General features: G+C 40.1%; 2 protein-coding genes and 1 long non-coding RNA gene across 3 annotated transcripts; 1 reads left to right on the forward strand and 2 right to left on the reverse strand.

The window, feature by feature from the left end:
- Positions 1-559: 559 nt before the first annotated feature.
- LOC134069361 (uncharacterized) lies at positions 560-1,647 on the reverse strand. The gene is made up of 3 exons (XR_009936812.1): positions 1,368-1,647; positions 711-1,280; positions 560-654 (listed from the first exon to the last, which is right to left on the reverse strand). It is a non-coding gene; the product is annotated as an uncharacterized LOC134069361 (long non-coding RNA).
- Positions 1,648-4,341: 2,694 nt separating this feature from the next.
- On the reverse strand, positions 4,342-9,254 carry tmx2a (thioredoxin-related transmembrane protein 2a). Its single transcript, XM_062525317.1, has 8 exons — positions 8,976-9,254; positions 8,736-8,796; positions 8,378-8,491; positions 7,864-7,940; positions 7,667-7,773; positions 7,409-7,474; positions 7,183-7,312; positions 4,342-5,234 (listed from the first exon to the last, which is right to left on the reverse strand). The coding sequence occupies exons 1-8, from the start codon at positions 9,162-9,164 to the stop codon at positions 5,055-5,057; spliced, it is 924 nt and encodes a 307-aa protein (XP_062381301.1). The 5' UTR covers positions 9,165-9,254; the 3' UTR covers positions 4,342-5,054.
- On the forward strand, positions 9,209-11,902 carry si:dkey-6i22.5 (polyamine-modulated factor 1). Its single transcript, XM_062525318.1, has 5 exons — positions 9,209-9,671; positions 9,806-9,911; positions 10,218-10,318; positions 11,429-11,624; positions 11,735-11,902. Exons 1-5 carry the CDS (start codon positions 9,490-9,492, stop codon positions 11,801-11,803), a joined length of 654 nt encoding a protein of 217 aa, XP_062381302.1. The 5' UTR covers positions 9,209-9,489; the 3' UTR covers positions 11,804-11,902.
- The last annotated feature ends 5 nt before the right edge of the window (positions 11,903-11,907 follow it).

The following is an 11,907-nucleotide window of genomic DNA, read 5'->3' on the forward strand; positions in this document are numbered from 1 at the left end:
AAAACAAACTAATAACGTTACTGCTAGTTTTGCATGCTTAGTATGCTTACCAGTATGTGTTAACAGTAAAGGATCAGCTATAAAACTTTGCCTTTTCTTGTAGGTGGCATTTCCCATGTCCTTTCTCCAGTCCCCGGACGTCCATCTCATCCACTTTGACACGAACAACCTCAGATGAATGTCGAGCGTGATATTGAAAGGTGTAGATTGCCTGAACAGTGTAGGACACTTGCTATGTTCATGATCATGAACATATTGTATCATATTTTAAACTTGCAGTATATCCCTGAACTCAAACTTAAACTATTCTCATTTGCCCTCATTGTAAAGGTTGCTGGACTCTGTGTGCATTGGAAACTGACAATAAAAATGAAAAACTTAATGTTTACTTGCTATCAAAACCATTGTTATTCAAACGTTGACATGTTCACATTATATATGGGTCATGGTTATAGAATGTAACATGATATAACATGAACAAGTTCAAATTACCAGTAAACAGTTTTAAATGGTTGGTAAGCCTACATTAAGCAAAAATAATGATGATACAAAATATCCACAAATGACCATGTTTTATTGTGTTTGCCAAGGGGTGAGGGGGGTTAGTCATTAACTTAGAGAGATTTCAGCTCTGGTGGCAGCAGCGTTGTAGACCTTCAGCTCTGGCGATGGTGGTGTAGACCTTCAGCTCTGGCGATGGTATTGTAGACCTTCAGCTCTGGCGATGGTGGCGTAGACCTTCAGCTCTGGTGATGGTGGTGGTGTAGACCTTCAGCTCTGGCGATGGTGGCGTGGACCTTCAGCTCTGGTGATGGTGGTGGTGGTGCAGGAGGGAGGCGGAAGACAAAATACCCCCTTCCTGCACCACCACCGCCATGTGAAAAAACATAAATAAAATCAAAACTTCCAGGAGGTATTACAGTTGTATAGCATTACAGACAACACATAAAAAAAGTTCTAAGTTTGTGTTATGCCATGAAACTTACTTTACACGTCTTACTTTCTCATCCTCTTTTAATATTTCTCCACAATCTCAACCATGACATCATTCTTTCGTTTTAATGTCTTGGGTGACACAAAAATGTAACTGCTCACTACTGACAAGCCACATTTTGATCTGATGTATTAGCAGCCACCATTTCACATTCCTTCTCATTTGCAGCACTTGACAAAGAAAGGATAAGAAAATAACCACTTGCCTTTCTACTAGCAGGTCTCTTCGCCAGGTGGTCAGGAAGGGAGAACACAGTTGGTACTGCAGTGCAAGTCAGACGATTCCCCTTAACATAATGCATTGGGTATTCATGAAATGGGTTGAGTTGGAATTTACATCACCACACAGTTGGTCAGGAAAATGATTGGCTTACATAGGTATCAATGGTGAATTCATGGTCTTCAAAATGAAGACTACAGAGATGAGATGACTTGCTGGGCTCCCAGTCTTGTCGTCTTATGTTCACCAGCCATCGTCTCAGTCTGTCTGCATGCTGCACACCTAAAGGAAAACTGTAAAAAAAAATAAAAAAAAACCATTCATATGTCAAGCGGTTGTGAAGGGGCATAGTGTATTTATTACAACCATTTCATATGCCTGCCATTCTGTATACAAAGGCCAAAAACATTTAACTCATAATGCCTCCGGGCTGCTGATGACTGGGGCTGTAATGCCATGCTTTGATGTCTGGCGAGGCTGCTGGTTAATCCGTTCACATTTATTATTTCAGTCAGTCGTTGTATGACATTCATTTGACTACTACTAGGCTATACGTTCAAGAAACGTAGCTACGGAATCGCTGAATGCCGAGGTAGCACAGCTAGCACTACATCAACTCGGTAGCATAAAGTTAGCTAAGTTAGACAGCCTTCATCGGAAAAACGGCTGTCATAACCATAGGATCATTACATAGTGTTAACATATTTAATCTCATTAAATATAACCAAGAACTATTAATGTTAAAGTTAGCAATACACCACGTACACAGCTTCGTCTAAGAACTATCACAACATTGTTAAATAAACGAGCAGCTAGCTAAACTGGCAACAAGGCTAAGATAAATACCTGGTAACGTAATGTACCCGGTAACCTAACGTCAGCTAACTGGACCGCTATTCCTGGCACAATCAGACACATTGATATACTAATAACTACAACCATTCGTGTACCTAATCATTTTAAGGATGTCTGACACAGATGACTGTACAATTAAATTACCTTGCTAAAGTAAACGGCTAAGCGATCCCTAGAAGCCTTCATAGCCTACAGACTGTAAGTTAGCAAGCTAATATTAAGTTAATATTCACTTACCGAAAAAAAACTGCACAGAGCTTCTCTGGGATGGGCCGTTAGTACAACCAACAGCACAACACGGCATGACTGTCAATGTATAAAGTGTAATAACAGCAAATAAAACAAATATGATAAGTTGCCTGACGAACGGACACCACCACAGCCGAGCCTACAGCTACTCCACGGACTGAACGGCTGCAAGCGGCTGACGCTGCGGTCACGCACTGTCAATCAACGCCCTTTTTAGATTTGTTAAAATAACTTAAAAAAAAATTATTTCACAGAGAAAAGAAAAATTGTGTGTATTGAAGCACATTGAAAACTATTTTTTCGAATAACATGTTGTAAATATAAAATTAGTTTTAGGTGAGAAAAGTGACACGGAAAGTTGGCTACTTGGCCATTGAAATACATGGGGATGGGCGGAGCTACGAATTGTACTGCAGCCAGCCACCAGGGGGCTCTGGACTAGCGGTTGCTTCAATTCCAACGGACGACACACTGTCCAGGTCTATATATACAGTCTATGGTTTGACTTTGTTGATACGATCAGAATGTTTGTCCAGTCTGTGCAAACATTTTCCTGTGGAATGTTCAGCATTGTGTGTGAGGATGGTAAATGTTGATAGACTGTCATTTCTGAGAAGACATACTCTGCGCCAATCACAAATGGCCCCCTGACCTAATATTAGCTTTAAAAGTAAAGACAAAAAGACGCCTCAACCTTAAAGGAATAGTTCGGAATTTTGGACATAGGACCTCATTTCCAACTTTACCGAGGTGATATAGGTCGGTGGAGACCGTTTTTATCGCGTTTAGCCCCTTCCTTCAGTTCCAGCGTCCCCATTCGCTAACGCTGGTTTTGAGCTAACACATTTCTACGGTAACATCAGTCTGACATCAACAACAGTCTTACTCACTTCACCGCACACCCGAGACAAGTCAATTAAATCGTCGGACTATCGATATACATGTCCGTGTTGATAGAATAATTTTAGAAATAAAACTAACCTTGCAACTCAATGATTTATTACATTTTGAGGGACTAGTTTCTCAATATCAATCCGCCACTGCCATACAGGGAACAAAGTAGGCTATTGCAATGTGATGCAAGGTTCGTTTTATTTCTAACATGGTTCTATCAACACTAGGCATGTGCATCGATAGTCTGACGTTAAAATGTATTTGTTTCGGGTGTTCTGTGGAGTGTTTTCAGTGGCAGGCTGGATGTTACCGTTGACTTGCGTTATCTTGGCACCAGATTAGCGCGAGATGAACGCTGCAAGTCATAGGAAGGGCAGAAATTCACTGAAAATGGTCTTCACCGACCTATATCACCCAGACTGAGTTGGAAATGAGGTCCTATGTCCAAAATTCCGAACTATTGCTTTAACTCTCACCTTTTTAAGTCTTCTTTGAAGTCAATGGTGTTATTCGAGCTTGGTGGAAGAGTTTCATCAATGTAGTTTGACTCAGGCCATTAGGAGAATCATGTGATTCAGGTCCTCAAACCTCAGAAGACATAGTCAAGCTTAAGATGGTTAAGATATCGTACGACTGTTCGCTGTTACCATGGTAGCTTAATAACCTCTCCACCCTGGCCTTATGACGCCTTATAAGTGTTCTTAGGGCTGCAAACTAAGATGAGAGGTTGCATTATCATTGGCAAGTGGTGGTCACACACAAATGCAATCCCTTTTTACAGTTGTGAACAAAAATGGAAAACCAATTCCATTCAATGATCAAGACAGCTGAGACCACTGAAACGTTTTGTGTTTTAAAATGTTTTTTATGTTAGATGCACTCTTCCATTTGAGACTGGCAAATGTGAAGCTTTGTATGTGTTAGTGTTCACTGCTCTGGTTCAAACTCAAAGCTTATGGGGGTAGACAGCATGGACTGGAGGCATTTTGAAAAAGGAAAAGGATTGTTTCACCCTTTTCTGTCCCTTTACTGGAGCTGAAGGTTTTTCTTTCATGAGTCAGAGACAAATAAAGACAAGGCAGAGGCAGACAAATAAAGACGAGAAGATATTCTTGATGAGATGTTGTCTCTTTTTTTAAAATAACTTCCATTTGTTCATTTATTGAACCACTTGGGAAATGCTGTCTCTTTATCTTAGTACATGGAGCATGTAAATATAAAAACATGTATGGTTTCTGTATTAAGACTTAAGCTGTTTTCACAAGCAGCAGATTTTATCATCAGTGGTCAAAGGCAGATCAGAACATCAGGGATGACTCAAAGGTCATGTTTCCTCAAACAGGATATGCGCATCAATTGGTAGCTTGCTTTTTGAACGATTTCAAGTTATCAAATATAAGTACATATCAGCTAGAAATATGTGTGTTAATATCTAGATACACATAGCCTACCTACATAACAATATTTTTTGAGTATGAATCACTAGACAACATGTTTATCCAGGTAACTTAAAGAGTACTCACTGAACTCTAAAGGAACACTGGATTGAGTATCTATTCCAAAAGCAACATTGTTTTGAGATCAAAAGTCATTTCTGAAGTTACCTAGATACTGTAAAACAGTAATCTTGCTGTACACCCCTCATATTAATATTCAACAGAAGAGTGCTGACATACCGGTGCATTGATTGTTACTGAGAGGCTATGAAGGCAGATAGGTCGTCGTCGTCGTCCAGCGTATCGATTACACAATAATACTGCATTTCCAGTGACTTAGTCAAGTATCATTCAGCTAATCTTACTTTGTCCACTTGCATTGCTTGAGATATATTGTGTTCATCCTCTTACTTGTCCTTCTTAGATTCCAAGTCCTCTAACTGTTCACTGATTGGCTCTGGCTCGTCAGGCCCGTCCTCGGGAGTTGAGGGTTGGTCTGCTTCAGGAGCGTGCTCATCTTTTCCCTTGCTGAGCTTCGTTGATTTCTGGTAAAGTTCATTCAAATTGAACTCTCGGATGATGTTGTCCTGCACAATATACATGAACAAGAAAACAAATGTGTTGTAGGTTAACATTAAGACAGGAGAGGACAACTGGCAGGTTTCACAAGCTGACAGTAAATCTGGCCATACAGTATCCTTAATAATTATTGGCACCTCCACTAAAGTTGACTAAAACAAGTATGAAAAATAATCTGTTGGTGATTTATTGTAATCTCATAATGACAACAGTAAGAAAAAAATCCAACCTGGGAGGGAAGCAAATGTATACCTCACAAAGAAATCAATAAAACATTTTTTTACAAAAAACGGTCACTTGCAATGACTAGCACCCCTGCTTGTAATACCTTCTTCTTATGCCTCCCTTTGCCAATAAAATAGCTCATAATATTCTCCTATGACTCCCCGTAAAGTTGGCGCATTCTAAGGAAGGAATTTAAGAGCATTCACCTTTACAAAATCTCCCAAGACCATGATCATCTGGGGAGATTTTGTAAAGGTGAATCGTCTTAAATCCCATCCCTTCCTTTCCTTTGTATGCTCCAACTTTAATTCCTAGGCCCACACTTGTGCATTCTGCTCTTTGACGATGAATGATCAAATCATGACTAGTTTTTAGTGTCTTGGCGTTTCCATTGAAAATTTTCAGGTGTTTCTTGGGTTTGTAATAATATTTTACATGCTTTACAGAGTAAACACAGTGGAAAATAATAATCAGTATACAGAGAATAATAATAAAAACATAGTAAAAGGCACATTTAAGTCCGCTACCTTAGCGAGGTGGGTTTTAAGAGCCGTTTTATATTGTGAGATGGAATCAAGTGTGCGGATGTGTGAGTTCCACAGTTTGACTGCAGCATTGGAAAAGGCCTTTGCTCCTATTGTGGTGAGCCTGATGTTTGGTACTGACAATAATCCAGCTGTAGAGGAATTTGTGAACAGGAGGGTGTATAAATCTGTAGGAGCTTTGAATGTCATCCACAGGATTTTAAAGTTGATCCATTAAGAGACAGGGAGCTAGTGTAGCTCTATCAGGAGAGATTTAACATGTTTGGAAGACTTTGTGTGGGTGATAATCCTTCAAGAGAAGGTCACCATTAACAGTCAACTAAATAGCAGTTGTAAAGGCCGACGGGCCGGTTTCCCAGACAGTTTGAGCCTAGTCCAAGACTAACAGTGTTTAACTAAATGAAGATTTCCATTGAATTTATGCCACTTATGTTAAAATCCTGAAGAATACACTCTTTAAAAAGGGTTTTTTGGGGTGCTATATAGAACCATGCTGGCTTTAAAGAACCCCTATGGGTTTCTTAAGGAACCATTTAGAGGTACCATATATGTAGCATGTAATGTTATTTTTGGTTCTATATAGCACATTTTTCCTAAGAGTGTAGACTCATTGCTTAGGCTCATGTCAGTTTTAATAAATATATTGTATAGTATTGAAAACATGAACGTAAATAAGTAGTTCAATACTAACTAGTATCATACAACTAACATTGAAATTAAATTTATTCAAAATCAAAACAAGACATTTTTAATTCTACCATTGCGACATGATGTGTTAATTGTCCTGTTAAATATGTTTAAATATATATATATAATCTAATATGGATGACTGAAAGGGACGCTTCACCGATTAGCATTAAGCTTTGTATCTTTAGAGAACCAGTCATGTTTTTAAATGGTCTTGCATCATTCCCTCAGTTTGCCTTGAGATGGGAGAAATACGGATTTCAATGTTGGACTTCCTGCTTTCAATGATGTAAAAATCATCATTTTACATCATTGAAAGCAGGAAGTCCTATGGGTTTCATTGAAATCCGTATTTCTCCCATCTCAAGGCAAACTGAGGGAATGATCCACGACCATTCAAAAACATGACTGGTTTTCTAAAGATACAAAGCTTAATGCCAATCGGTGAAATGTCCCTTTAAGAGTATGGAGGAGCTGGCACAGGGAAACAGGATCTTACCTCAGTGAAGCTCCAGGAGACGGCTCGCTCCTTCTTGTCCACCATAGGACGCCGCATGATCTCACGGCCATTTTGAAAAATAATCAGGGAGGGCATCTGTTTGGAGAGTGGGGATGGCTTTACCTTATAGCTGTGAACATGAACGAATACAGAATGTCAGTACATTATACACAGCACACTAGCACATCCTTTTCATCCAAAGAGAGTTTGTGGCAATGTAACTTACCTCTCAGCCATTTCTCCATAACGACCAACGTCTAACTTTCCAAATCTCAGAAAAGTACAGTGATATCTGTGTGAAATAAGACAATAGAGCTTGTATGCATTCCTTTGTGAAAATTTCTCAACAGCAATCATCCAACCACTAAAAGCAGTGTTAAAGTCAAAGTCTCTCTGTTAAAGTCTCTGGAGCGTCCCTAATTTACTCTCTAAGCCTAAACGGTTGAACTCAAATTGTTATTTGTGTGTTGTGTGATTGCCTTACTTGAGTGAGAGTTCTGCAAAAACGGGAGCGAAAGATTGACACTCCGGGGACCAGTTTGCGTAGAACTCAACAATCCATGTTACACGACTGTCTCGCTTGAGCTCCTCCTACAGTAGATTAATTTTGAGATTTCACTTCACCTGATGGTGCATAATTTGAACATACTAATCAGAACAGTTTTTGATGCACTGACGTACCTCAATGGTCTTGTCACTGAAGTATGTGATGTACTCTGGCCCCATGTATATTGGAGGTTTGCAGGTCATCACAAAAACTGTTAAGAGGGCAGATACATTGTTATGAATTGGGCAGAAACTAAATGTCCACAATGATTTCATATGTCACAATAAAATGCCTTCTTTGTAAGTGACTATTGTTGAAGAGATGATCAGGATATCTGTAAGGTCAAGCAAGACCAGTTGTTGGAAAGGCAGTTTCAAATGGGCATATTTATCACAGAACATTACGTAAATTGACTTGAGTTTAAAATATGATATGAGATAGAAATATGAGAGAGATCTCAGGTTACAACCTTTCAAATAATCTAGTGTGTTGCATGCTAACACACCATTTGGGCCAGCTCATTGAAAGTATGTGCCATAGACAATGTATCACCATTCAGGTGTAGTTAGTCAACTGTATAATAATTATAACTCTGATAAAACGAATGTGGTGTTGGTGTTGTGGAGAATAATCAATAAAAGTCTTTACCAAGACAGAGAGCGAGATAAAACAGGCCCAACCGAATGTCCACCCTGAAGAAAAGGATGGTGCTGGCCACTTTACTGAAGAGTAAGAGGTTACCAATATGATGTTCCACAGTAACTGCAACATAAAGCGAGTGTGAGGCTCAACAGGAACTTTAAATTCCTAGGCTGTAATATTAAATATGTATTACAGGGTATAAATAAATATACAAATATGATCACAGGGCATTCAAGAGCCACAAAATAAAAAGACGCACACAATACAGCAGCTACAGTAATGTATGGCCCTACTCCATAATAAGCCCATGTTGCCTAGAGAAAAGATGATAAAAGTTTAATAGTGTATCGGTGTTGGCACTTACATGCTCTGCGATTCTTCATCATGACGATGGCACTGAGAAACATCAAGATCTCCACCTCCCTCTGCGAGAATAATGCAAGTTAGTGCAAGCCTCCATGGTACCTTTAATTTAGGCTACATCCTAAAGATTTTTTTGTCTTACAAGCCACAGTGCTCGGTGAAATGAAGCATGTTAGGTTTATGGGAATGTACAATAGCCTAAATTGGCCGTCCATTTTGGTAGGCCTATAAGTTTACTGACCCAGTCAAAGTTGCACGAGTCGCCGTCTTCTCGCTGTGAGGGCAGGTTTTCGCAAATGCCAGGACATTTGCGTATCAGGAGAAAAGCAACTGATATGACGAATGATACTATATAATAGGGTTTTAGAAGCCATGTATAAATCCTTGGTAAGTGATAGAAGAAAGCAAACGCTCCAGTGATTAACCCCATTGAGAACCGTGAAGCGTGAGAGACTAGCCGAAAGGAACTGGAATGATCGACTCAAGTGGTAATATAGCTGGCTGCCATGACACAGCTGTTGCGTCGCCAAGTTTGAATGAGTGGCACATATGTGGAGTGTTGAGGGGCACACTTGGGCGCAGTTGTCAATCTGTCAGCTGTGCGCACGCCTCCCATTTCTCCAGTTCGCGTTTTGACCATCAAGGCTTTCCGTAGATGTGGTGTTTTTGTTTTGGCGCGGGACTGCAGGAGTTTAGTTTAGCCAGTGATCAGTTTCATTCATTGTTTCCTTCAATCTGTATTTAACACTGTAAACATGGACGAGGATGTAGTACAAGGGCGATCGACAGAAAACACTTCTAATCAGGCTGCTGTCAACGACGACGTTTCGGCGAACACCATATATAAATGCGCCAGTTCAGCGCCGCGGGCGAAGAGACTGAAACTTTTCAACAAAGTCATGGAAAAAAGCTTACAAAGGCTTGTAGCTGACGCTAGGTAAGTATCAGCGTATTTAGTGAAATACTTTACCTATGTGTGGCCTGTAAATAAAAGTGTATGCATTTCTAACGTTAAAATGGAGCTGACATGCGAAGATAGGCGAGCATGTTTGATTTCTTTTGTCTTTGAAGTTTCCACAGATTTGCGCACTCATTCCACCCATTCTACAAGGAGAATCCCCAGGTGACTAAAACGATTCATCAAGAGTTTGTCGCTAGTCTGCAAAAGAACATACAGGTTTGTGTGGACTGCCTGCGCCTTGCTTACTCGTTGTCATTGCACTATTACTCAACTAGTTCAGAAAACTGTTCTAAGCGCTGCAATTGCAGAGGTTAGATTCGACTAAAGTGTACGTGAAGAACGACCCATCCATGCCACTTCTTTCATAAACTGATCTCCCTGCATGCTCAATTTTAATGTTATCGTATATCATATACAGAATTCCTGTTTATTTACGTAGTCTTTGTGTGTGTGTGTGTGTGTGTGTGTGTGTGTGTGTGTGTGTGTGTGTGTGTGTGTGTGTGTGTGTGTGTGTGTGAATAGGATGACATCAACAGGGTGATTGAGGAAGGTGAGCTGCAGTGTAAACTGGACGAGTTGGACACACTGTGTGACTCGGCGAAAGAGAACACTCAAGCTGCCTGGTTAGTCTAGCTGCTTATAAACTATAGTAAACTCTAGGGATGTATACAGTTCATAATGTCATAAAAAGTTGTAAGTGTAAGTTTGATTAATGTAATAATAAGATAATAATATGATTATGAGCACCATATGTTAAACATTTTATGTATGATTATGATGGAAGTTATCATTTTTAGATACAGATGCTGTCAGATATTTACACACACAATTAAGTTTGTGGATGAGCACTGTGACAGATCTGAAATATTTTCCTGTCAGATGACAATAAAATAGAGTTCCAAGTGGGGACTGGGGTACCTCATAATATTGTTGACATAATGAAGAAGGCTACCTACCCTAAGTGTTTGGTTTAAGTTACGTACTTTAAAGGCAGTGACACTTTATTGTCATTGTGTGGAGTACAAGTGCAAAGACTACAAAATGCAGTTTGCGTCTAACTAGAAGTGCAAAACAGCAGAAATTGCAATGTGATGTACAAGTGCAGTGTAGATCGTATACAATTGGTGTACAGAAGGTGGTTTAGAGTAATATAAATATACACTATATTGCCAAAAGTATTCGCTCACCTGCCTTGACTGACATGAATTTCAGTCACATCCCATTCTTAATCCTTAGGGTTTAATATGATGTCGATCCACCCTTTGCAGCTATAAGAGCTTCAGCTCTTCTGGGAAGGCTTTCCACAAGGTTTGGGAGTGTGTCTTTGGGAATTTTTGATCATTCTTTCAGACACGGATTTGTGAGGTCACACACTGATGTTGGACGAGGAGACTGACTCAGTCTCCGCTCTAATTTATCCCAGAGATGTTCTATTGGACTCTGTGCAGGCCAATATAGGCCAAGTTTATCCACACCAAACTGTCATCCATGTCTTTATGGACCTTGCTTTGTGCACTGGTGCACAGTCATATTGGAGCAGGAAGGGTACATTCCCAAACTGTTCCCACAAAGTTGGAATTGTCCAATGGAATTGTCCAAAATCTCTTGGTTAATGCTGAAGCATTCAGAGTTCCTTTTTACTGAAGGGACCAAGCGTAGCTCGGGGATGGCCCTATCTCTTTGGGTGAACTGTTGCTCCAGTTGGCTGACTCTGTTTGGGCTCTGTGTTTCAGGCGTCCCAGTGGTGTGCCAGAACAGGACATCAGTAGTTTCCTGACTCCTTATTATAGAAAGCAGGAGCTCTACATGAAGCGACAGCTGGAGAAGCTGCGTAAAGAGAATGCCGTGCTGGCCGGGAAGGTGAGAGAGGGCCGCAGCGCCATCACAAACACAGAGCAGCGCATTGCAGCCGCTGTGGAAGACTGGAAGGTGAGCACTGAAATGAGAGCTTGCAACCTCCAACCAGATGGCCAAAATAATGACATCATCATGTTATCATATTATATCTGATGACTGTTATCCCTCCCATCTCCTTACAGGCTTCTGTTGAAGATCTGGGGACCTGTATTTCTTCTCTTTGTCCAGAGGAGACCTTTGAGGGACTGTAAATCTGAAATATTTTCTAAAAAGAAGCAGGAAAATCTTTTGCTTTGTTGTATATTGTGTGTTTTTGTATTTATGTTTAATAAACTTAGATTGAACCCTTATGCAA

The sequence above is a fragment of the Sardina pilchardus genome, chromosome 21, assembly GCF_963854185.1.
Source record: "Sardina pilchardus chromosome 21, fSarPil1.1, whole genome shotgun sequence".
Lineage (NCBI taxonomy): Eukaryota > Metazoa > Chordata > Actinopteri > Clupeiformes > Clupeidae > Sardina > Sardina pilchardus.

Excerpts from the sequence above, each read along its gene's own strand:
- si:dkey-6i22.5 (XM_062525318.1), top strand. The coding sequence starts at position 9,490 with ATGGACGAGGATGTAGTACAAGGGCGATCGACAGAAAACACTTCTAAT. Across the intron at positions 9,672-9,805 it reads AGGCTTGTAGCTGACGCTAG|TTTCCACAGATTTGCGCACT; the intron begins GTAAGTATCAGC and ends TTGTCTTTGAAG. Across the intron at positions 9,912-10,217 it reads GTCTGCAAAAGAACATACAG|GATGACATCAACAGGGTGAT; the intron begins GTTTGTGTGGAC and ends GTGTGTGAATAG.
- tmx2a (XM_062525317.1), bottom strand. The coding sequence starts at position 9,164 with ATGGGGTTAATCACTGGAGCGTTTGCTTTCTTCTATCACTTACCAAGG. Across the intron at positions 7,774-7,863 it reads TCAGTGACAAGACCATTGAG|GAGGAGCTCAAGCGAGACAG; the intron begins GTACGTCAGTGC and ends AATCTACTGTAG. Across the intron at positions 7,313-7,408 it reads TATGGAGAAATGGCTGAGAG|CTATAAGGTAAAGCCATCCC; the intron begins GTAAGTTACATT and ends TCATGTTCACAG.